The sequence below is a fragment of the Heterocephalus glaber genome, unplaced genomic scaffold (genome assembly GCF_053883595.1).
Source record: "Heterocephalus glaber isolate CG9 unplaced genomic scaffold, H.glaber_assembly_v1.0 deba00001472, whole genome shotgun sequence".
Classification (NCBI taxonomy): Eukaryota; Metazoa; Chordata; class Mammalia; order Rodentia; family Bathyergidae; genus Heterocephalus; species Heterocephalus glaber.
In genome coordinates this window covers 71,600,386-71,626,004 of record NW_028258315.1, presented here as the reverse complement: position 1 = coordinate 71,626,004, position 25,619 = coordinate 71,600,386, and the positions used below count along the sequence as shown (strand labels likewise).

At 40.4% G+C, this 25,619-nt stretch overlaps 1 protein-coding gene across 4 annotated transcripts in view; it reads left to right on the top strand.

Annotated features, from left to right (window-relative positions):
- The window catches only part of Tgfbr2 (transforming growth factor beta receptor 2), an 88,095-nt gene extending 67,308 nt beyond the window's left edge, over positions 1 to 20,787 (top strand). For all 4 annotated transcript variants that reach the window (XM_004857819.4, XM_004857817.4, XM_004857816.3 and 1 more), the window contains 2 exons: positions 15,005 to 15,132; positions 18,220 to 20,787. In XM_004857819.4, coding sequence (XP_004857876.1) covers positions 15,005 to 15,132; positions 18,220 to 18,399 — 308 coding nt within the window. In that variant the 3' untranslated portion in view covers positions 18,400 to 20,787. The remainder of the gene's footprint in view (positions 1 to 15,004; positions 15,133 to 18,219) is intronic.
- Positions 20,788 to 25,619: the final 4,832 nt, after the last annotated feature.

Genomic DNA, 25,619 nt, shown 5'->3' with positions numbered 1-25,619 from the left:
AGAGCTGTCTTTTCTTTCATCATCACTTGTTATTTCTCCATTAATTATGTATTTATATCAGCTTGGAATCATGCATGTTTGTTTTATTCTGTCTGTGTCCAGTATTGTCATTATTTATTTTGTTGCTCAAATTGCCACAGCTTTGACTACTGGGTCAAACCACCCACCATTTTGCCTAAGAGAGATTCGATCAGCACCACCGCTGGCTTTGATTCTTCACCTCTTCCTGAACATGTTTAGGTGACCTTCCATGGTGGGTCCAGGTCACTTCTGTCCCTACAACCTCCTGACCTCGCAAGTATTTTCCTGGGCATAAGCTTGGAAATGACTCTCCTTATTTGGCTAACAGTGAGATTTCTGGTTTCCTGCTTGAGATTCTTCCACTAAGACACTTCAAAAAGTAACTTCGTTTTTCCTTGTGCAGTGAAATTTGTTTAACCAAGTCTCAGCCACTGAGAATATTTTCTGCTTGAAAGCTTTGACAGTTCCAAAATGAATCTTTAGACTGATATGTGTTGTGTGCTATTGTCACTGTCAGAACAAATTTACCTAGATTTTAGTGTTTCTCTGCTTTCAAACCTGTTATTCTATAAACACGAACTGGAGATTTTGTCTCTGTCTTTCCCTCTGTCAGCGCCGCCAGCTTATTAAGGCTCTGTCTGAGCTCCTGCGTTCATTGTTATCAATGACTAAAGCGTTTTCCTGTTGATATTTGCTGAGTGTGGAAGAATTTAGGCTAATAGGGAAGAACCAAGTTCACCAACTTTTACAAGTACTAAAAAGGGATACAGTATAAACAAGTTTTCCTAAGAAAGGAACCAGATTTGGTTTGTTCAACTAGTCTGAAAAAAACCTTTTATAACCTTTAGGAAAAGAACAGATGGCTTTTGGGGAAAAGGAAAGAGGCCATCCCTAGTCTCATTTTGTTTGATCTGAAGCCTGAGGTTCTGTTTCTCCCATCTTACCTCAGACTACAAAAACCAAAGCTATTTATCCTCCTGACTTTCAGTCTTATACAAAGCCCTTCTCTTTACTAAGTGTGTGATCTCACATACAGTACTTAGTTGCTTCTCTTATGTTGGTCTCTTCTTCTAAAAGCATAGAGCTAGCTTGCTTGGTTTCTTTCTTTCTTTCTTTCTTTCTTTCTTTAGTCCTGTTTCTTTTTTATCTATCTTCAAAACCTTACAGGCAGATGTTTAACTTAGTCCTAATTTCAGAGACTTTTCTTTTATGTCCAAAGAGTCCCATGGAAAGCTTATGAATGCTGAAGACAGACGTGCTCCCTCCAAGGACAAGATCTTGTCTTGTCTTTTTTCAAGCTTCTGTAGAGTCCCAAAAGGAAAGCCAGGTTTTGACCTCAAGAAGCCTATAGTCTACTAAAAACAGAATTTGATTTTCCGCTTTGCCTTTTAAAAGCTTACATATGCAGTTATGTTTCTCGCCTAAGAAAACAAACAATAAATCTCTCAACTTGTAAGATAAGAGGGAGAGACAAAAACAGTTCTTTTTAGCTTCATTCCTGTAATTGGTAATACATGTTTTACCACTCTTCGTTGGTCCTTCCATGTCTCTGTGTTGTTGCTGCTGTTGAGACAGGTCTCACTGTGCAGGTCAGGCTGGCCGTGAATGCGTCATGTAGCCCACGCAGGCCCCCAGCTCGTGCCAACCCTCTGCCTCAGCCCCTGAGTGCTAGGATTACAGGTGTGCACTGCCATACCTCGCTGGCTCTCTCATTTCAAAAACAGAAAAAGCAAGAGAGAAATGTAGAATATGCTTCCTTCGTACAGTGACTGGGACATCAGTATTTTACTCCACAACAGAGATCAACTATCATTCCATCCTTGTCACTAAATGAAGTAGGACGCTAAGCAATAGAGAATGGATGATGGTGCAGAAGGATGTGAAACCCTACCTCTGCTGCCTCTCCGTGACTTCACCCTGTCCTTACCCTTGAGGCCACCTCATCCCATGGATGTTGAGGGCCAGGTCTTGCCTGCCTCCCCAGGCTCGTCTCCACCTGTGTTCTCATTCCGTTTTCCTCATCGTGAATACCTTTGAGGACCACTGCTGGCTCTGGCCCAAGCTGTTTCCTGGGACTGCCACACTAAAGCAAACTTCCCCAAAGCAAGGTGCTGTTCTGTCACAATAGCTGGAGAAAGGCAAGGCAGTGGAAACAAAGGACTGAATGCCCAGATCAGCTAAAAGGAGTGTGCTGCTAGGGTCAAGCAGTGAGGTATAGGTGACCTCTGGAAGGAAGAGGGAGACTAGGGATGTTCTCTTGAGTACCTTCTTTCTCAGCCAGCCTGTTCTCTGCACAGGGCCACGAGGGGGAACATGAGAAAGATGCAGCACTGGAGAGGCCTGCCTCTCATTAGGGAGATAGTGCAGGCGGTGACAATAGCCCCTTCTGAACCACTGGCTGCCACTCTATTTAGCATGAAATTACACCAGGAAGCTCAAAAGAGAGGTTATAATAAGTTAAGAGCATAGTCAAAACCGAAAGGCTTCCTGGTGGAAGTAGGTTTGGTCCAATGGAGAAAGCTACAAAGGAGTAACAGCTACCATTACTTAAGCACTTGCTTCACTTATCAGCTCATTTGATCTTCCCCGAATGCTTTGAGGTCTTTTTTGTTAGTAGCTCCTTTTACAAATGGGAAAACTGACGTTTCAGAAGTAGGGCAGTTGTAGCCATGAATCAAAGCAGGCACAACATTCATATCACCCCATCCATAGCCCAGAGGCCTTAACCTTCCTGATGTGACTGAAGGAGAACATGTCAGATAAACAGAAGCTACAAGTACCATTATTGTAGTCAGAGCTACTCTGAATGCTGGCCACTGATGCCAAGGCTTTCTAGAAGGAGTGAGTGAGATAGTTACACATTTGAGAAGCTTTCAGTGAAGGCCTCACTTCTGACAGTCTGCACTGATCCATCTTCCTATCTTCTCTGGGTGAATTCTCACCAACAAAATACCAAAGCTATTAATTTCTGTATGTGTTATAGCATCAGTGCTCTAAAATTGAAGATAACTTCCTTATCCTTATTTCTCCAAAGATGTATTCATTCATTCATTCATCTACCTAAGAAATATTTACTCAGTATTTGTGTCTCAGGCACTATTCAAAATGCTGCGGAGCTAGCCATAGTGATGCATGCTTGTAATCCCAGCACTCAGGAGCCTGAGGCAGGAGAATTGCCATGAGTTTGAGGCCAGCCGGAACTATATAGCAAGAACCTGTCTCAAAAAGAAAAAAAAAAAAGAAAAGAAAGAAAAATAACAAAAAATGGGCCAGGGATTTAGCTCAGTGGTTCTACCACCTGCCTTGCAAGTGCAAGGACCTGAGTTCCATCCCCAGTACCAAAAAATGCTAAAGATGCAGCAGTTTAAAAATCATTCTGTTTCCTTAAGGAATAGGAAGTGTAGTGAGAAGGTGATAGATACTCCAGAAAGGCAGGTAAGGTGGTCTAGGGGTGAGATGGGTGAGTGTGATAATTTTCAAAAGAAAACAAAGTGGATTTAGGGGACAGATAATGATGGAAGGCATTATTTCAGACAATTTGATCATGTGAAAGACAAGCCCAGAAAACAAGTCTTCGGCTTGTTTAAAAGGGAAGGAGAAAGACAGAATAGGTGGCGGGTGTGTTCTGCTGTATAAAGGAGAAAGGCATGAGGCAGCTGTTCCCCAAGGGCAGACCAAAGGCTGGCTTTCTTTTACACGGGATCCCTGTGCTGCATGTTCAGTGTGTTTGGCGTCCCTGCAAGTGTTTATTCCATGTGTGGGAGGTGGATGAAAGAGGCCATCCAGGGTCTTCTTTTGTGAATGCAGCAGGCACAACATTCACGTCATCCCCAGCCAGGCTTGGCCCGCAAGCAAACCCTCCTCCAAATCCCAGGCCATTTAGACCATTGAATGGAAGTATTTTAAGAGGAATAACACGGCTCCAAGTAAGCTCCTTAGTGTATTGTCACATTACTGCCAGCTTGTGAGAAGGACAAAAAGGGCAAATGAGCCTAAAAAAAGAAAGGAATGGGGGAAGAAAGAGGAAAGAAAAGAAAACCAGAAAGATGATTGAGGAGAGACCAAGATTGAAACACTTCATTTCCCTGGATTTTAAGTGCGTGCCTTTTGGAAAGCAAACATTAAAAACTCAGGGGCACTGCTTTGAGGAAAACTGTCAACAGCTTGGCTGCCCTGCTAAGTTGGAGCTAAAGAGAAAACAATAGCGTGTACCCAATGCCAACGCTCAGAAGATTACCACTGTTGTCCCGAGACCTCCCCTCCAACGCACAGAAATGGGAAGAGTGAGGCAAGCTCAGTTTCTCTTAAGAGAAGCTGAGAAATTTCCTGAGAGAAATGAAAAGAAGCTGCAAGGTCTTGGCATTTTGTGGCTTTCACTGTGAAGACTGCAGAGAAAAACAGGGAGCTATGGAAGGAGATGGAAGGAAGAGAAAATCCTCCTCAAGAAATCCCGAAGAGATTTCTTAGAAAAGATGTTGGTGATGAGATGAGGTGTTGACCTTGTATTCCTGGCCGGGTAAGCAGTCTGAGAATCCCAGGTGGGACAGGGACTTGGTTTTGATTAAATAATTCTGCTGTGTAGAAATCTGGCTAGGGTTAAGCGCCCAGGCCCTGGAAAAAGAATTTGAGTATAAGTAGTTCATTTGGGAAGAGATCACAGGAAATGCCAGTAGGGAGGAAAGGAAGTGAGTGAGTCAGGAAAGGGAAGGAAGCCACCAGCAGGTATCTTGTAAGTGGCCTCGCCGGCAGGCGACTGTAGTGTAAGTGTGCAAGTAGCAGTACAGGAAGTATACCCAACATCACACTGCCTGACCCAGAGGACTCGGGGTTTCTCTTGCGGTTTTCTGCCTCTGTGGCCCAGCGCTGCTCTGGGTCAAGGTGTGAGTGCTGACTCCCCAGCACCCCAGCCTATCTGACTTGGAGGTGGTCCAGCCTGACAAGTCAGTGCAGAGGGTAGCATAGCTGTTCTGTGATGCTGTGTTTGGTAGTGACAGAGGACACCTGTGAATTTCCTCACTTTGCAGATACAGAAAGTGAGGCACAAAGTCCCTTTTAATGTACAGTTTAAAATTTTTAGATGACACATAATTGCAGATTTGTAGGGGAAGTATAATGTTTCAATACATGTATAGAATGTGTAAGGATCAGATCAAAAGGATCAGATCAGAGGATTATCTATCTCAAACATTTATCATTTTTTTGTGTTGGGAACATTTGCAATCCTCTCCACTAGCTTTTTGCAAACATGCAATTAATTGTTGACTACAGTCACAAAGTTTTGCCATCTCTTTTTCAAGTCCTCCTATCTAGTTAATGTTGAAGCCAGTACAGAAATGACCAACAGTATCTCACCTTATGGAGCATATTGTTAGCGCTTTTGTAAGCGTGTGGTAGTGGGGAAGGAGCCCAGGGCCTTCTCCCTGAGCTAAATCCCCAGTCCTTGTTAATTTTTTTATTTAGAGAGAGTACTCTCTAAGTTGCTATGTTCTCCAGGTTAGGCTGGAATTTGCATTCCTCCTGCCTCAGCCTCCCAGAGTGCTAGGATTGCAGGTGCACACCACCACCATGCTTGTGAGCACTTCTTTAACTACTAAACTCTGCATTAGTGTCTGAGCTCTTAAAGTTCTTTTCTTAAAGGCAATTCCAATTTTTAAAAATCCTTTTTGTTATAGGTTAGCCAAGTATAGCACTTTTCGTGGACCAAGGCCTCTCAACCCTTAAGCTGCTTTCTTTGCAGTTCTTCAAAAAAGAAGGCCTGAAGTTGGACATCGTTCATGCAAACACACGAAGAGGAACTCTGGAAAACACTTCAGTAACTCTACTCCCAACCATCCCTTCATCTGGTGCCCACAGTTCAAATGAGATGGTCTCTCCTGCCTCCACACCCAACTCCCACCTACTTCTCCAAGCCCAGAAAGCACAAGTGTTTGGGTTGAATGTTGGTAAATAATAAGAGTTAAAGAGAGGACTGTTTTTTGTAACCAGTAGTTTTTTGCATAGCTTGTTTAGAACTTACAAACTGTCACCACCCGGCAGATCCTATCAGGTTGCATTTCTCAAGGTCCTAGTAGAAACAGGCTCTCTGACCCAGATAGCAATGCTGTTGACTGACAGGCAGATGTGCACCAGGCCAAACGTGAAGTCATCTGGGTAAATGTTGTGCAAGAAAAAAACAGGGTTGGGAGTAGATTACTCAAAGGGAGAGAAAAGAGCAAGGAAAGAATTCTAAAAAACCATAAGAAAAACAAATATGCCTTAGCTGTTTGGGAAATATATATTATATAAATATTTCTCAAGAGCTGAAGAAAGGTTCACTTAAAACATGCACACATTTCAAATCCCCGTCTTCACTCCTAACCTGAAAGACTACTTTACTATCAAGGGATGGGAAGATGCTAGTTTGGGTCAGAGGTAGATAACCTCAGACTTTTCTATGTTAAACTTCCAGGAAGAAGATTTGGATCCTCCCAGTGTATCCCAAATAGTCTCTTTGGCAGTACTTTCCAGTCTCCCCTTGACCTCCCTTCCTTATGAAATTTCCTACCAGTCAAAGAGAGCAAGTAGATCTTGCATCCCTAGGGGCTACTAAGGAATCTCACAACTTTCCAAGACTTTCGAAAAGCGTAGAGTTATACACATCTTTTTGCTCTGTGTATGTGAGATCCAGCCAGAGGCAAGGGGGTTTAACTGTTGACTCTCATGCTTTTTGTCTTTGGCTACAGGATGACCCTGGGGTGAAGCAGTTATGGTCAGAAATCTCCAGGCTGGGCCAACTTCCAGAGAAGGGTGATGGCATAAGTCCTATGGCTCAATACATGCGGTAGCTGGGGACCATGCTGTAGGCTTCCTAAAGGAGATCTAGACAGCCACGGACCCCAACTGCTACAGCAGCCAAGAGTTGGAAATGGAGAGCACACGGACTGATACAGTGTCTAAGGAGCACTTTATATTAAATACAAATCCTATCCTATCCACTCCTCTTATAGTACACATATGTCAAGGCATAGCAATAACAGTATGATTCTATTAGATGGGATTACAAGATAAATCGGGAAGGGAACATGGAGGTTTTTCAGTACAGTCCATATATTTTATAGAAGAGGAGATAGAGTAAATCCTTACCTAGAACCAGCTCTTACTATGTCCTTTTTTTTTTTTTTTTGTATTAGGGATTGAACTCAGGACTTAGCAAAGAGCTACATCCTCAGCCCTCCTTCCTTCCCTTCCCTTCCTTTATCTTTTTCTTTTCCTTTTTCTTTCTTTTACTTTTTCTTTTCTTTTTTTCTTTTAAAAATTTTTTACAATGAATTTTATTGGTACATTTTAGGTATACAATATAATAACATGACATGCATCATTGGAAATTTTCATGTTCACATAGTCTCTCTTGGTTCTGATTTTTCCCGCTTTGCCTGCCCTACGTTCAACCCCTCCATCCCTCCCTATTTACAAAGACTTTGTTTCTATTTTTCCATTTTCTCATATTAATTCCATTCCCTTCTTTCCCCTACCCCTCCCACTTCCCCTTCCCTTTGCCCCTTTTCTTCCTATTTCACATTACCTATTATACCTTTTAGTCCTTATTTACACTTTCAGTTTCTCACACTAGAGAAACTATTTGGTATCTACACGTGTGTCCTGTTTATTTCACTTAAGAGTATCAACTCAATATGCATCCATTTAGCTATAAATTTCTCTAATTTCTCATTTTTTATGGCTGAGTAGTACTCCATTTTATTTAAAAAAAACACATTTTTTTTATCCAGTCTCCAGTTGATGGACATCTGGGCTGTTTCCAAGGTTGAGCTATCACAAATTGTGCTGCTATGAACATGGGTGCACATATATCATTGTGGTATGATTCTTTTAATTCTTTGGGGAAGATACCCAGCAGGGGAATAGCTGGGTCAAATGGGACCTCTTGTCCTAGTTCTTTGAGGTATCTCCATACTGACTTCCACAGTGGTTGCATCAGTCTCCACTCCCACCAACAATGGAGAAGGGTTCATTTCTCCCCACAACCCCGCCAGCATTTGTTATTTGTTGATTTCTTGATAGCAGCCATTCTTTCTGGGGTAAGGTGGGATCTCAGGGTTGTTTTCATCTGCATCTCTCGAATGACCAGTGATGGTGAACATTTTTTTCATATATTTGTTTGTTGCTTTTACTTCTTTGTCTGAGAAATGTCTGTTCATTTCAGATGCCCATTTTTGAATTGGGTCTTTGAATTTGGGGGGTCTGTTTTTTTTCAATTCTTTATATATTCTAGATAGTAGTCCTTTGTCTGAGGTACAGCTGCTAAAATTTTTTTCCCATATTGTACGTTGTCTGTTAGCTCTGTTGGTGGTTTCTTTTGCAGTGCAGAAGCTTTTTAATAAGATGAGATCCCAGTTGTTGATTCTTTGTGCTAGTTCCCATGCTGCTGAGATTTTGTTCATGGAGTCTTTTCCTGTGCCAATGTCTTCAAGAATTCTACCTAACTTATCTTCCAGCAAGTTTAGTGTTTCTATCTTAATATTTATATCTTTAATCCACTTCGATCTTAGTTTAGTGTGTGGTGATAGGTATGGGTCTAGTTTTAATCTTTGGTGGTTGAAATCCAGTTTATCCAACACCATTTATTAAATAGGCTATCTTTCCTCCAATGATGGTGGTTGGCTCCTTTGTCAAAGATGAGGTGGCTGAGCATGTCTGGAGTTGTTTCTGGATCTTGTAATCTATTCCACTGATCCTCAGGTCTATTCCTTTGCCAGTACCCTGTTGATTTTATCACAGTAGCTTTGTAGTATAGTTTCAAGTTGGGGATTGTGATACCCCCAGCCATGTCTCTGTTGCTTAGAATTGCTTTAGCTACTCTAGGTCTCTTCTGGTTCCAAATGAATGTTTGGATTGTTTTCTCTAGTTCTGTGAAGTATATTGTTGGAATTTCAATTGGCATTGCATTGAATCTATATAGTAGTTTTGGAAGGGTGGCCATTTTCCCTATATTGGTTCTTCCTACAGCAATTAGAAAAGAGAAAGAAATAAAAGGACTAAAGATAAGAAAAGAAGAAGTTAAACTGTCATTATTTGCTGACAATATGATACTTTACATAGAAGACCAAAAAAAGTCCACCAGAAGACTTCTAGACTTAATTGACAGGTTTAGTAGAGTAGCTGGATACAATGTCAGCACTCAAAAAACAATAGCCTTCTTGTACACAAATAACAGACTCACTGAGAGAGAAATTAGGGAAACAATTCCTTTTACAATAGCATCCAAAAAACTGAAGTATCTAGGAATCAATCTAACAAAGGAACCAAAAGACCTCTACACTGAAAACTACAGCATTCTGAAAAAAGAGATCTAAGAGGATACACGAAAATGGAAAGACATCCAGCACCATTTATTAAAGAGCCTATCTTTCGTCCAGTTAGAGTGTTTGGCTCCTTTGTTGAAGATGAGGTGGCTGAGTATGTCTGGAGTTGTTTCTGCATCTTGTAATCTGTTCCACTGGTTCTCAGGTCTTTTTTTTTGCCAGTAGCATGCTGTTTTAATCACAGTAGCTTTGTAATTGTAGTTTCAAATTGGGGGTTGTGATACTCCCTGCCCTGTCTCTGTTGCCTAGAATTGCTTTTGCTAGTCTAGGTCTCTTCTTGTTCCAACTGAATTTTTGGATTACTTCCTTGAGATCCGGGAAGTATCCTGCTAGAATTTCAGTTGGGATTGCATTCAATCTATATAGCAGTTTTGGAAGTATGGCTATTTTCACTATGTTGATTCTTCCTACCCAGGAGCAAGGGATGTCTTTCCATTTTCTATATAGTCTTCAGTCTCTCTTTTCAGACTGCTATAATTTTCAGAGAAGAGGTCTTTGATTTGTTTTGTTAGGTTGATTCCTAGGTATTTTAGTTTTTTGAATGCAACTGTGAAAGGAAATATTTGCCCTTTTTCTCTCTCAGTGAGTCTGTGGTTTGTGGAGATGAAAGCTGCTGATTTTTGTGTGTTGACCTTGTATCCAGCTACTTTACAGAATTTACTTATTAAGTCTAGATGACTTTTGGTGGAGTTCTTGGGGTCTTCTATATAGAGTATCATGTCATTTGTGAATAATGACAATTTTACTTCTTCCTTTCCTATCTATTCATTTTATTTCTTTTTCTTTTCTAACTGCTGTGGCTAATGTTTCCAAAACTATATTGACCAGGGATGGTGATAGTGGACATCCTTGTCTCATTCCTGATTTTAGTGTGAAGGATTTCAGTTTTTGACCATTTAGTATGAAATTGGCTGTTGGATTTTCATAGATAGCTTTTATCAGATTGAAGTAGAGACCGTCTCTTCCAATTTTTTGTAGAGTTTTTATCATAAATGTGCATTGGATTTTGTCAAATGCTTTTCCTGCATCTATTGAGATGATCATATCATCCTTGACTCCATTGATATAGTGTATTGCATTTAGTGATTTGTATATGTTGAACCATCCCTGCATCCCTGGCATGAATCCCACTTGATCAGAGTGTATGATCTTCCTGATGATCTTCTGCATTCTATTTGCCAGCATCTTATTAAGGATTTTTACATCTATGTTCTTTAGTGAGATTGCCCTAAGTTCTCTTTTTCGGTTTGGTCTTTCTCTGATTTGGGGATCAAGGTGATGCTTGCTTCCAGGAATGAATTTGGGAGTATTGCTTCCCTTTCAATTTCATTGAAGAGTTTCACCAGTAGTGGCAGTAGTTCTCCCTAAATGTGTTGTAGAATTCAGCAGTGAAGCCATCAGAACCCGAGATTTTCTTAGTTGGTAAGTTTTTAATTATGTTTTCAATTTCATTGATTGATATTCGGGTGTTTAGAATTTTTAGGTCTTCTTCGTTCAACTTTGGCAATTCATATGTATCTAGGAATCTGTCCATTTCTTCTGTGTTTTCCATCTTATTGGCGTACAAGTTCTCAAAGTAGGTATTCATGACCCTCTGGATTTTTGCTGGGTCCATTGTAATTTCATCGTTTTCATTGCTAATTGCATGGATTTGGGCCTCTTCTTTCCTTTTTCCGATAAGGCTGGTTAAGGGATTGTCAATTTTGTTTATTCTTTCGAAGAAATAACTCTTGGCTTCATTAATTTTTTGTATCGCTCTCTTAGTCTCCATTGCATTGATTTCTGCTCTGATCTTTATAATTTCCTCCCTTGTCTGAGCTTTGGGTTTTGCCTGCTCTTCTTTTTCTAGAAACTTGAAGTTCAGCATTAGGTTTTTTAATTGGGCTCACTCTGTTTTCTTAATATGAGTATTCACTGCTATGAACTTCCCTCCTAAGACTGCTTTTATTGTGTCCCATAGATTCTGATATGTTGTATTGTCATTGTCATTTATTTCAAGGAACTGTGTGATTTCTTCTTTAATTTCCTCTGTGACCCATTGGTTATTCAGAAGTATGTTGTTCAATTTCCATGTGTTTATGAAATTTTTGTGGTTTCTTTTGCTATTGATCTCCAATTTCATTGCACTATGGTCTTATAATATACAGGGGATAACTTTAATTCCTTTGCACTTACTAAACATGTTCTATGAGCGAGTATGCAGTGTTTTGGAGAACAACCCATGTACGGCTGAAAAGAATGTATATTCTGATTTTGTGGGGTGGAACACTCTGTAAACATCTGTTAAATTCATTTGTTCAAGAGTTTGATTGAGTTCTAGTATTTTGTTACTTATTTTTCTTCTAGTTGATCTATTTGTGACAGTGCGGTGTTTAGGAGCCCCACTAGTATTATATTAGTGCTTATTTGATTTTTCATGTCTGTTAGTATTTGTTTTTTATAGTTTAGTGTACTAGTGTTTGGTGTATATATATTTATGATTGTCATCTCTTCCTCTTGGATTGTTCCCTTTTCAAGTATGTAATGTCCTTCTTTGTCTCTCTTAGTCAGTGTTGGTTTGAAATCCACTTGATCTGCAAACAGGATACCTACTCCTGCTTTTTTTCAGGTTCCTGTCACATGGAGTATTGTTTTCCACCCTTTAACTTTCAGTCTATGAGTTTCTTTTTGAATTATGTGTGTTTCTTGTATGCAGCATATTGCTGGATCTTGCTTCTTGATGCATTCTGTCAGTCTATTTCTTTTGATTGGTGAATTGAGACCATTAACATTGATGGTTTTAACTGATACATATTGACTTATCGTTATCATGACTTTTTTTGTTGTTGGATTCTCCCCCTTTGCTGTAATTTCTTGTCATGCCTTTCATTCTGTTGGGCTTCCTGTGGTTTTGATCCTCATTGTCTTTTCCTAGGATATTGTCTAAAATTTTTTGAAGTGCTGGTTTGATTTTCTTGAAGTTCCTAAGGTGCTCTTTGTCATGAAAGTATCTTATTTCTCCATCAGTCTTGAAATATAGTTTTTCAGGGTACATCAATCTGGGTTGGAGGCTGTTTTTCTTTAGGGCTTTAGTCACTCCAAGCTCTTCTTGACTTGAGGGTTTGTGTTGAGAAGTCTGCTGTGATTCTGATGGGCTTTCCTTTGTATGTTGATTTGTTTCTTTTCTCTCACTGCTTGTAGAATTTTGTTCTTCTGTTGGGTTTCTGGAATCTTAACTATTTTATGCCTATGTGTAGATTTTTTCTTTGATTAAGGCTAGTTGGAGTCCTATATGCCCCACTTATCTGTCAAGTTCTTTTCCCCTGATTCTGAAGTTTTGTGCCATCACTTCTGTGAACATTTTTTTCATGTCATCTGCACTCTCTCCTGTTTCTTCATTGACTCTGATCAGTCTTATGTTATTCTTCTTTGCATCATCTAGTAGCTGCTGGATTGATTTCTCATAGTCCCTTACTATTTTAAAGTAATTTTTCTTTTCCTGGTCACTAATTGCAATCTTTTGTTCTATATCTGAAATTCTGTCCTCACATTGGCTCATTCTGCTGCGTAAACTTTCGATGGAGTTTTTAATCTCCTGGAAATCTGTTTGCATCTGTTTTATGGATTCCAACTGTTTCCTATGTTGGGATTCCATCATGTTCCTCAGCTCCTCTATTTTTTTATCTATATCCTCTCTAGTTTTATTAATCATGTCTTGCACTATGGGCACAATCTCTGCTGTTACCTGAGAAATTATTTCTGATTTCATTTTTTCCAGATCCTGTTTTCTTCCCAATTCTGGGATTCCAAGTGGTTGAGTATCAGATTGTCCCATCTCATTTCCCTTTGGCGTTGCTTTAGGTGATCTGAGAGTCTAGTTTTGATATTTGTTTAGGTGTGTTTGCCTTTCCATGGGGCATGCTGCTCTGCTCCTTGGTGCTGGGAGTGGTGGTACAGTGGCCCAGAAGGCTTACCTCCTCCTTGTTGTTGGGGGTGGCTCTTTTCTTTCTTTTCAGGACATTGTCTTGCTAAATTGGCCAGACTGGGCTCAAACTTGTGATCTCCCTGCTTCATCCTCCCAGAGTGCTGGGATTATAGGAATGCATACACCACCACACCCAGATCATGTAACAGCATTTATTTAAATGTTACTCAACTCATGTTTATTAACTTCAAAGATGAAGATACTGAGCAGGAAACTGAAAGACACAAAACTTATCCTGTATTTTGGGTCTCGATGCAAAGTCTGTCAGAAAATAGCAAAGGAAATGAATAAAGAAGACATAAGTACTATTCAAGTCAAAAGGCTTCACCTCAAGATCAATGTGGATAGAGGGATCAACAGCATTAAGGGCAAAAAACAGGCACAAAGTGATGGTTTGCCTTTGTCTCAATGTGCTGGGGCAAGAGGCTTCATCCCAAACCTTTCTATATTTCAAACTATAAAAAAAGAAAACATCCTTGTAGCTCTTCTACTTGGGTGAGGCCAAAGAAGATAAATATGCAAGTAAGGTTCTGGGAAAGGGGAAGAAGGAAAACAAAAGAAAAAAGAAAATCTGGCTATCCCTTTTCAAAATATCATTTTTGCCATGAAATCTTCTTCAGTTCTTAGTCTGGAAGGGTTAATTATGGACAGTTTTATTCATTAAATAATATTATTTTGAGGCTAAAAGCCAAAGTTTCTACTTACTTTGAGGAATGTGAAATTAGGCCCACTGTCCTTCTTAGCACAGTCATGATTTAGTTTTGTAGTGCTTTCTGCCTTTTCAATTGACCTATACCCTAAATTAGATTGTTTTACTACTTATTCGGATTTTTTTACTACCTCTTTAGAATGGATTGATCCATTGCTTCATTCGTTTATTCACAGATCCACTCTTGAAATAATCGTTTAACCTATCAACCCATTAATCCCTGAATAAATCAATCCATTCTTGAGGGTGGAGCCCACTTGACCTCACCATCTCTTAAAGGTGTCATTTGGTCTCATCTCTTAATATCTGACAATGATGATTAAATTTCATCAAGAGTTTTGGTGGAACCATTCAAATCATAGCATTAAGGAGCGTCATGTCAATGGAATCATACACAATCTGTTCTTTTATATCTGGCTTACTCCTTTAGTATAATGTCTTCAAGGTGCACTTAGGTTTTGGCTTATATCACAGTTTCACACCTCTGTATGGCTAACTATTCTCATAAATGTAGCACCACACCCTAGGTCAGTTTGTCAACTGTGGACCTGTGGAAGACCACATATCATTGTAATATGTACAGTTTCCCCACCTGTCAAGAACTCATCCCATCTCTTTGGGGAAAATCATTCCATCAAAACTTCCTGCAGTAAAATGTAAGCTATGTAGCCTTCTTTGTTTTGTTCTCCACTTTGTTGCCAGATAGTTAGCAGGATATCTAGTACATAGCAAGCACCCAACAATCATTTGTTGAATTCTTCCCATGATCCTACCCTAGCCATTCCTCCTTTTTATTTTAATGCACAGTTATTACCTATTTTTCCTAGAGTAATTATAGATGTGTTTTGAGTCAGTACCTCATGCAACCTAACCCAACATCACAGGGTGCCCATTTCCCCTGGCTGTACACACCATTCTCAATTGGCCTGTGTTTGCTGGCTCTCTTCACAGAGGTAAAAGATTATGAGCCTCCATTTGGTTCCAAGGTGCGGGAGCACCCTTGTGTTGAGAGCATGAAGGACAATGTGTTAAGAGACAGAGGACGACCAGAAATTCCCAGCTTCTGGCTCAACCACCAGGTAAGAAGATGACAGCTGAAGGGTGAATAAGATTCATCTAAAGTAGCCTCTTAGGTAGGAGAGAATTCTGGGATATTGGCTTAAATCTCAGGCCAGGTACCTTTGTGTCCCAGCTAGGGTTTGTTTATAAAGAAAATTGCAGTAAAATGGATGCCACTGTTGTTATAAGTTGCAACCAGCAGGTATATAACTCACTAATATCCATTTAAAGGGCAATGGGCATACCATCTAAGCCCTTTTGGGTCTAGGTTAAAATGTCATGCTTGCAGCCTCTGCTGTTCCCTCCCCATGCCTTTACACCGAAGGTCACATGTCATTCCTTCTGGATTTTAACTCATTTCCTCTGGGATTCTCCAGTTCTAGAAAGAAATCCCAGGCAACAGTGAAACAAGCAAGGTCTTCAGGCAGCTGGAAATGAGAAATGACTGTAGGGGCAAGGCAGTGCCCAAGCTGTACATACGAAGCTGTGAGGGGCCTGTGAGGGGGGATTCAGTGAAGGAAAGGCAAACCTGCCTTTATCTTTCTCTTCAAGAAATGGAAGTTCGGGTTGCTTATAGCAGAGCAGTGGTCTGGACTTCAGGGAGTCCTGTTCAAATTCATTGCTTTTCTGGGTACTTGTTGAGGGCAGTGGGCAGAGACAAAGAGGACAACAGTCTTTTGTGATTGAGGGAGCATTGGCCATATGTGCGATACACTCAAGAAAGAGCCCTTAGTGAAGAATGAGAGAGAACAGTGTCCCACTGACAAAACAATTCTTTCTACTAAGTAAAACCTTTGATTGCCTTTATTGGATGGAGTCCCTCATCTCTGAAGACTAAAGCTAAGTTGTAGGGTTTCCTAAGGGCAAGGCGAATTCAGATAAGAGGCAGAAACAACAAATCAGGCTCAAAGGCCAAGATAAATGGAGCAGGAAGCCTGGTCCAACAGAGCCCTGGCCCAGTGCCACTCAGCAGACAGACCTTAATAAAATCAGGATGAGGGTGACCCAGGCTGCAGAAGGCGGACTTTCTCGGGGATTTCAGGCCAATTATCTTTGACTCTGAAAAGGTAAGAATGTTTGCATAAATTCTGGAATCAGAAGGTGCTAGACTGGTTTGCTCCTTTTGAACTCTGTTGCTTCCTCTGCTGCACAGTTCTTGTAATGAAACCATTATTTATGATGATAAAATTCTGGAAAGAATTTGCATAATACATTTTTTCTCTTAATGAGATTTGTTGCCCTATTGATTTCAAGTTAATGCTTAATATTTAATTGAATTTACTGCCTGTAATTACAGTGCCAGAATAAAATAAATGTTACTTGTATACCAACAGTAACACTTTATTCCTAACAGGGCCATCAATCAATAAAGTCAATTAGGTAAATTATGCAATTAATTCAACTTCAAGAACTCATGGGGTGGAGAGGAACACAGAGCAGCTCCTAGGTGTGTTGGGAAAGTTGTCGGTATTGAAAGGCAAGAACTAGTTCTCCAGGGCAGTGTGAGGATATACCCATGACACGCTGGCCACCTGTGTGAGAGATCACCATAGGCAGTGTTGATGCCCCAAGTGGACAGAGCTCACTTTATTTCCATCTACCAGAGTATATATTTAGCTCCTGCTTGCTTTATTTTCAGAAAGGATTTAAAACGGTGACAAAAATATCAGTAATGCAAAATAAAAATTAAGCCAATGAGAGAAAACTCTTGCCACCTTCCTATCCTTGGGCTCACTGGATTGGGGTCTTTGAGGGGTAGGGTGAACCCCATGAGATGGCTTATAGGCAAGCACATGTGACATACAAAGACAGCTGTGTCACAGTGACCAATGTTGTTGGAAAGGAATAGGCATCATAGGTGTCATCCTTGCTAGCTCTTCAGAGCTGCTACTGAATCATTCCATGGAGCATGCAGCATCAGATGGGGTCTGAAGAAGTTCCCTTAAAGAAGAGATGAGGACTCAGACTTAGCCAGGACAGGTTCTTGACATAAGGTCACAGAAAAGCATACCAGGGTGTGTCATTAAGATGAATAGGGAAATGTGTTAGGCAGAGTAAGAAAGTAAGAGAAAATTGGCTAAGAGACTTCAGCTTGAGGAGCTGAAGGGGGCAAAACTCTGATGGAGAAGATGAGATTGGCTCATCAAGATAGGAAGGCAGAGCTTTTCTGGAGCAGCTGGGGTGGGCTAGGATCTGGTCGATCATTATCTCAGTTCTGCTTTTGCAAGATGCCTGGAGAAGTCCTCATAGCCTAAGGGGGCAATCTGTTCTCCATGGGATTAGAATTTCTCTTTGAGGTGGTCTTCATTTTGCCAAGCCCATCAATCCATGATGACCAAAGTGACTGAAACTTGAGTGAAATGACTGGAGGCTTCTAGGTGTGCACTGAATTGAGCATCCTTGTAAATTTCTTATGTTGGTGTCCTCAGTCTTGAAGGGGGATGAGATAGGATATGTAAATTTAGGGCTAATCAACTTTATATTGCCAGCTTTTAGACAGACACTCCCTCTATGATTAACATGCCGATATGCAGAACTAAGCAAGGATCTAACTCCGAGTTTTAAGGGAATACAGGAGACAGATACAAAATAAATGTCAACCTTTATGCTGCATTTAGTTACCAACTGGGCATCTGGAGGCCCAAGTGAAGTTTCAGCAAAAGTATTGTTTGAGTCCTTGACGACATCAGAAGAAAACACAAATCAAACTTTTAATGAGTAACAAGTTAAGGATCCGAGTTCACCTGCTTTTTTTTTTTGGTCTCCATGGTATTCTCTTGATGGTCTCCCACAGAGTTCATAAAATGAAACAAGATCTGTTCCTGTTCCTGTACACTGGTCCAGGTTGGAGTATTCAGCTCTGGAAAAGGCAAAAGTAAGAAGGTAGTAAAAGGCTGAGAGAAAGCGGCTGAGCAAGGCTGAATAGGCTGAGCACAAGCAATTTTTCAGGCAGAGAAAACTGTGTGGTACTGTAATGGCAGATACATGTCATTACACATTTGCTGAAACCTAGCAGATACACAACACGAAGGATGCACCCTAATCTAATGTGTGGACTTTGATCAATAATGACCAATGGTGCCCTTTGGACTTCTCTCCCACTGCAGGGCATCCAGATGGTGTGTGAGACACTGACAGAGTGCTGGGACCACGACCCAGAGGCGCGTCTCACGGCCCAATGTGTGGCGGAACGCTTTAGCGAGCTGGAGCACCTGGACAGACTCTCCCGGAGGAGCTGCTCGGAGGAGAAGATTCCCGAAGATGGCTCGCTGAACACTACCAAATAGCTCTTCGGGGAAGGTGAGGCCCAGTCCAAAGAGGCCACCCCTCTCACCAAAGAACAGAGGGAGCAAGAAGCTGCCCCTGAACTGATGCTTCCTGGAAAACCAAGGCTCACTTCCTCCCTATAAGCTGTGTGATGAGCAGAAACAGCAGCAGCAGGGAGAGGTGACAGAAAGCATTCTATGCCTTTGACTTTGTCATGGGATAAGCTGTGTTAGCACTTCCTCAGGAAATGAGATTGATTTTTACAGTAGCCAATAACATTTGCACTTTATTAATGCCTGTATATAAATATAAAATAGCTATGTTTTATATATATATATCTATATATGTCTATATCTATATCTATAACTATATCTATATCTATAGCCATACTCTGAAAAGAGACAAAGAAAAAAGATCAAATATTCCCAGGAAAATTGGTTTTATTGGAGAGCTCCAGAACCTGGCAGAGAAGGCAAGGATTCATGACAGCATTAGCACTTGACAATCACACATGCGATGATTCTCTGTCCATTTTATGGGGGAGAACTTTGCATTAGGAGAGTGGATCCCCATCTCAGAGCCATGCTGCACTAGCTTTTGCAATAGTAATTCCTTTCAGGATAGTTCTTTTCTGGCCATGGAGCTAAGTATAATCGCACTGTTTGGGGACCGGTATTCCTGAGGTTCCTGTGTGCCTTTGTTCCTCTTGGACTTTTTGCTTCACCTCCAAGCCCTGCATCTGACTTGTGAACCTCTTTCCTCAACCAAGTTCACAAACTCAGCCCCAACTAATAGTTAAAATGCTTTAAATCTCATCTTTTCTTTTCACAGGCAGTGGAAAAATCAGAAAGACACATTTCCCCACCCATCATGGAATTGCCACACAGTCTACTAATAAGATTGTTCTTTTAAATTTTCTCACTTTGCCAATGTTACTATTGTCCACACCAGGCCTTCATCCTTTTCTAAAATGGAATGAACTCCCCAACTGGTGGGGCTCATTGTATTTAAATGTTTTGTCACACTTGACCCGAGTCTACAGTTTCTATGCAAACACTAACATGATGCATCTTTCTTACCTCCCGAATGCACATTCTGCCCTGGTGGAAAGGATTTAAACTATACAATCCTGTCACTATCAAGACTGTGTCCTCCAGACTTTCTGAACAAATGTTTTGCTTGATTAACACAGTGTTTAAAAGAGTTGAGCCACTTTTTAAATATTTGGAGATTTTGCAGAAAAATCTGGATCCCACATAAGGATAGCAAATGGTTTCCAGGTCTCTCCAGGCCACATTGCTTACAAAGTGAAGGCAGACTGTCTTCAAAAGCTGCTGCACTTCTCTCTGTAAACATTTGTGCTTCCCATGCCTGTCACCACCCCTTACTAAGGGCCCGTGTAAAAAACATGCATTCAAGGGTTCATTCTATGGCAGTGTAATAGGATTTTAACTATCTTATCTGGTGTTAAAATTTGAAATTCACCTTCTGTTGGATTACAGGGGACTTCCTGTATATTCACCTCATTAACCAAGTCTCTTTTGCTTATATGCTAAGAATTTTCCCCTCTGTCTTAGGGATGAAAAGTCTTAACTCCAAGAAGCTTTCTTCCTGGTTACAGATCTCTGTATTATGTCACCCTTCCCAGCCTTTGCAGAAATTACTCTTGTGGACTTGGATGTAGGACATCGAAGTCCCATTTGCAGTTAGGAAATCTGGGTCCATGTGGACAAGAGCAAAAGATGAGCTTTAATACTCCATAGGAAACTTGTTAACACACAAACAAGTGTTAATGCTGCAAGCATCAATCTTTTCAAAAAAATGTTTTTGAAGCTACTTATTTCCCACCAAATAGGAATATGAGAGAAGGATTGGCAGGAGCCATATAAGGTCTGTTTGCAATGTGGAAGGTCTTATCTCATTTAGGTTTTAGGACATATGCTGAACAGGGGACGGAATTTCTAGGCACCCTTCTAAGTGTGGTTGGGGAGAAAGTGAAGGGTTGTTTTCCTGCAGTGCCACAGAAGCACCCAGAAATTCCACTTGCACCTTAGGACTTGCTGATGCCATCCCAATAGCTGTTGCTCATTGACCTCTAGTGGTGAACTGCTAGAATACTGCTCCATCGATGGGATAGTCCATGATTTAAGAGGCTTCTCATTTCCTGGTCATCGTCAGCAGAAACTGGAATGTAATGTCAGGTGATAACTGTGGGTTGTTTTGTTTATGTTTTTTTCTTATTCAAGAAAAAAGACCAAGGAATAACATTCTGTAGTTCCTAAAAATACTGACTTATGTTCACTACTATGCACAAAGGAAAAGTTTTATTCTTTTACGGAACACTTCAGCTGGACTCATGTATTAAAATAGGAATGTGAAAAATAAATACTCTTTTTATACCAAAAAATCGTAAGCACTTCTTTTCATTCTATACATTGTTTGTCTTTTATATAATTAAAATGTTTATTAGACTGAATAAAGCAAAAGTGCTCAGGTGAACTTCCTGCTTCCTGTTCATGTTCCTACTAGTTAGGCCCATTTGCCTCACTTGATGATTTTGCAAGTTATGCAGAGAGTGTCAGTGGACAAATCCTTTCCAGCGTTACCATATTTATTATCTCTTCCCATGAACTCCTCCAAAAGCTTACTAATATGAGATGAAGCAGTAGCTATTGGAGCAGAGATACACTTACTCTTTAGTTTTGTGCCCTGCTTTTTATCCCTCGGTGTGCTGGCATGACCTCTTTCCTGTTCCCAAGAGCTATCTTTATCCACATGGCTCTTGCTTCCAGGGCTTGCCACAGTGAAGACTGCTTCAAAGAATTTGCACCTCCATATATTCTTTTTTTTCTTCACTCTAGCAGACCCTCAGCTGTCTTTGTGACTGTGCTCATATGATGTATTTTGTCCCTGTTTCGTTCTTCTCAGTACTGCATCCCATACGTGCTTTTAATGGATTTATCTCAATGGAAGATGAATATGCCTTAGAAAGTTGACTACAGATCATTGCTTTAAGGGTTTCTTGTGACAAAATAGATGATATTTTCTGACTGAACTTGGAAATACCTGTTTTGGAAGCTGAGGGATTTGTGGTTTCTTCTGAGTTATCAACTGGGTTCCAAACAAGTTGTTTCTTTTTTTTTTTGCTACCGGGGATCAAACTCGGGTCCTTGCACTTGCAGGGCAGGTGGTAAAACCACTGAGCTAAGTCACCAGCCCTAAAGAGATAAGTTTCTAAATAAGGTACATTGTGGTTTTCACCCTCAGAATGGCTGACATTTTGTGATGAATAATTCTTGTTGGGAAGAGAGTTTGTGCTGTGCATTATCAGATATTTGGCAGTATCCTTGACCTCTACCCACTAGATGCCAGTATCACCCACCTCCAACTGTGACAAGCAAAAATGTCTCCACATACTGCCAAATGTCCCCTAGGGAACAAAGACCCTCTTAGCTGAAAATCACTGAGCTCTGTGAGTGTTAGTTATAGTTCTATTTTAAATAGTAGCAATGTAGCAGTGACAGGTTTTACTGGTTACATGCTCTTCTCCATTACCATTCATGTAATCTGGTGAGATTGCTTACCCTCCCATACCTCCATGCATTATGGATAGAAGTAGATTTTACAAGACTCTTCAGTTACGTACAAGACATAGTCTTGTGGTGAGCAATATACACGAGGCTTTGTAGTTGTGTCTTGAACTTGGAAAACCTTCAGAGCATATTGGTCAATACTAAGTTGATTTAATATCAAGAACTGCTTTTGCAAAGAGACAGATTTTTAGGTAAATCCTAGAGAATAGTAATAACAGAGGAAAACAGACATATTCTGCAGGCCTATAGGACAGGGAAGTAAGTATCTTGTATGGGTGTTGATAATCCAAGCAGTGAATGAGAATGCTCATTCACTGAGTACCTACTGTGTTATTAGATTTCACCTGCCATTATCTCCATGAGACAGATATGCCCATTTCACAGGTGATGAATTAGATTCTCAGAGAGCTCAAATAAGAAGCTCAGGTTTCACAAGGTAAATTCTGGGTATGAAGCCAAGTTGTTCTGGAACTGGAATTTAGAACAACTGAAATGCTTGGTTCTTTTTTCTGCTTCATGTTGTCTCCTGAAGAAACTGGCCTGCCCAGCAGGACAAAGAGCCTACTCAGTCCCTGAGGAAATGCCCCACTGCTCCTTCTGTACCACATGATTCTTGTTCTCATCTCTCTTCCCTATGGTTCTGTTTGCTCCATGAAAGCCAGAAGCTGCTATTTTGTCTCCATTGCTCAGTTTGCTGTCCATTCACCTGATAGGTATAAAATGCTTGCTGAGTGAATGATTGGGAAATGAGTGAATGTGTATTAACAGTGTTTCCCAATATGGAAAATGGGTAGTGGTATCTAAGATGTGCCAACCTTTAAAAATATTTTAGCAGATCTGCTTTTATTCTAATATATATTAGAGAAAAATTACATTAACACATTAAGCCAGGACTTTCACAAATATTGATTGAAATATGACCAAGTAAAAAATTGAATTGATTTTAAAAACACATTAAGTAAATAATGGCATTTATTTATGGCAATTACAGAGAGATATGAATATGAATGCTTGATATCAGGGAGCTCTACCCAAGGAAGCAAATTCATATCAATTGTTAATGTTTCTTCAGCACTCAGTAAGTGCCAGGCATTATTCTCTGCTTTGCTTGCTTTAATTCTTACTACCAAATTATGAAGCAGTCTTCCATATTCTAGATGAGGAAACTGAGACAGAGAGCCAGCTCTTGCTAAGGGTCCCATAGTTTGTGATTTTTAGCACCAGGGTTTGAACTGGAACAGTTGAGTAGCTGAGCTCAAACTCCTAGCCAGCACTGGAGTTGAAATTGGAGTTAGAGGGCAACATCTTGTTGACCAGAGAGATCAAGGGTCTGATTCACAGTCTAAAATATGGAGGAAGAAGATACAGTTCATACTGAAGTGGGGGACGCCATCCAGACTCCAGGGAGAGAAAGTCATTCCTCAAACACACAAGGACTCTGGACTCAAACCCAAGAGCTTTAGCCAAAACAGGAGCCAAGGTTTTCTAACTCTCCTTCCAGGCTCTGTTCTGCAGGGGTTATTTAAGTTCTTGCTACTGCAAGGTTAGGCGCATTCCCAGCTGTCAATAAGCTGCCAAATGCCCTCAGCAAGATCTCAGTCTTGTACCAGTCAGCACCTTTTGAATGGAAGTCTCCCTTTGTGCCCAGGAGTTGATATTTTGTGATAGCTTCATCTTAAGCTCTCTATGCAAATAACATGCTAATAGTCCAGTCCCGAGGGAAATCCTTTCCCTGGGTGACAGACAGGAAACTTTTCATTTAAACAAGTGTGTCTGTTCCTTTTCACTAAAGCCTCCACATTGGCATCTGCTCATTTTGTTCACTTTCCTTCTGAAATAGGCTGCCTAATAGTTGCTTATCACATTTCTAATTAGTTTCTTTTTTTTTACATGAATAATGATAGCTCCACACTCTGTGGGCTTGGGGCCATGTCTTTCAGGCCTAGTTTGCAAACTGTGCTGATAAAGACAAGATTGTGAACTTGCCCATATTACATGGCCTGCCAATCAGTCTCACACAGTGTAATTTAATTCTAATATGCCTCCTGATCTCCAGTGCATTTAAAAATAACTTGTTAATAGTCTTCCTATTCTAATTAAGCTAAAATTGAACACTCTGCAATGCCTTGCTCTCTTGTGCATTTTTTCCCTTTACACAGACACACTGTTGAGGCTTAAAAGTCATTTCTGTTCATCTGAACATCTGTTCCCCAAACTTATGCACCCAGTGGAAACCACAGAATAAGATAATTGCAGCCATGGTATTTTACAATCATCAAAATATTAATAATAATCTCAAAATTCATAGCAAATGATCAAAATTGGAACCCTCTGGGGTTCCTCTCTAGGCATGTGGCCACTAACTGAGTGACTGGTGTTAAGGGTTTTTATTTTTTGATTTCTAAATGTGTGATGTTGGTAGGACCTCATTGGGAAAGTTGTAGGAATCAAATAAGATACTATTTTAAAAGTGGTAGAACAGAGACTGGTATACATAAGCATTAGCTGCTGCTGTTGTTATTATTATTACTGTTATACATTCCTTAAAGGAAAGCTGTGTTGATGTGATATTTTAGGGATATATTGTTCCCAAAATCTTTGAGTGAAATAGACTCCTGGGGAAGACGTATCCTGTGTGGCCTGTAACTGTGTGCAGAGCACCATTATCCATGAGGGGGCTGCTTAAACCAGTCATCGGAATGGCTGCAGAGGTGAATACAGGGGCTTGTAAGACAAGAAATCTTAGGTTTAAGTCTACCTCACCACTGCTCTCTTCTTCTGTGACTTTGGTCCCTTGCTCTTTTGCATCTGGGAATTATCCCTGCCTTGCCTATATTAGAAAGCTGAAGGTAAAAATGAAATAATAAATAAAACACTTCGAAAACTTGCTAAAATATCATCAATGTAAACTCTAAATTTTTCTGGAATATTAGACCCTAATTCATTAGCATTGTGATAGGCATTTTGAAATATATTAATGGCTATGCCAATCATATTAGCAGCTTTACAAGGTAGGTATTTTTTCTCTGTTTTACAGTTAAGGAAATTGAAATAAATATCTTATCCAAGTTTGTGCCATTTGAACCCATGTCTTTCTCAATACAAAACTGTTCACTCCTCCACACTCTTTTTTCCCATACTTATTCCCTTCATCCAACATGAATAAGTGCTATACAAACCAGCATACTGTCAACATCTGCTGGCATCTCAAAAGCAAAATAAATGTGCTGCTCAGTCTCTTTTCCAGCATCCAGCCCAGAGTGAAGCACATAATAGCCTTCTAATAAATTTTATTGCAAGAAGAAATGAAGAGCCTTGGTGTTTAGAAGTCCATGATCCAGCTGAGGAGACAGATGGATAAAAGCATATCAGCAAGATGTCCCAATGAGCAATGTCTCTTGGAATAAAATACCCAGTGACTAAAAATTTCTGGATTTTACAAAGAAGCTCCTCGTGTGAGCCTGGCTGCTGGGGCCAATAACCCTCCTGTAGTGAGGGAGGACACTGTCTTGGATATCTTAGTGCTCTCTCATAGAGGAAATGGGAGGAGGACATTTACTGGCTTTGTATCTGTATTCAAGGGGCTTAATATGAGTCCATTGGATTAGGACATAGTTTATCATGTAATAGGCCTAGAGAGCACAGTG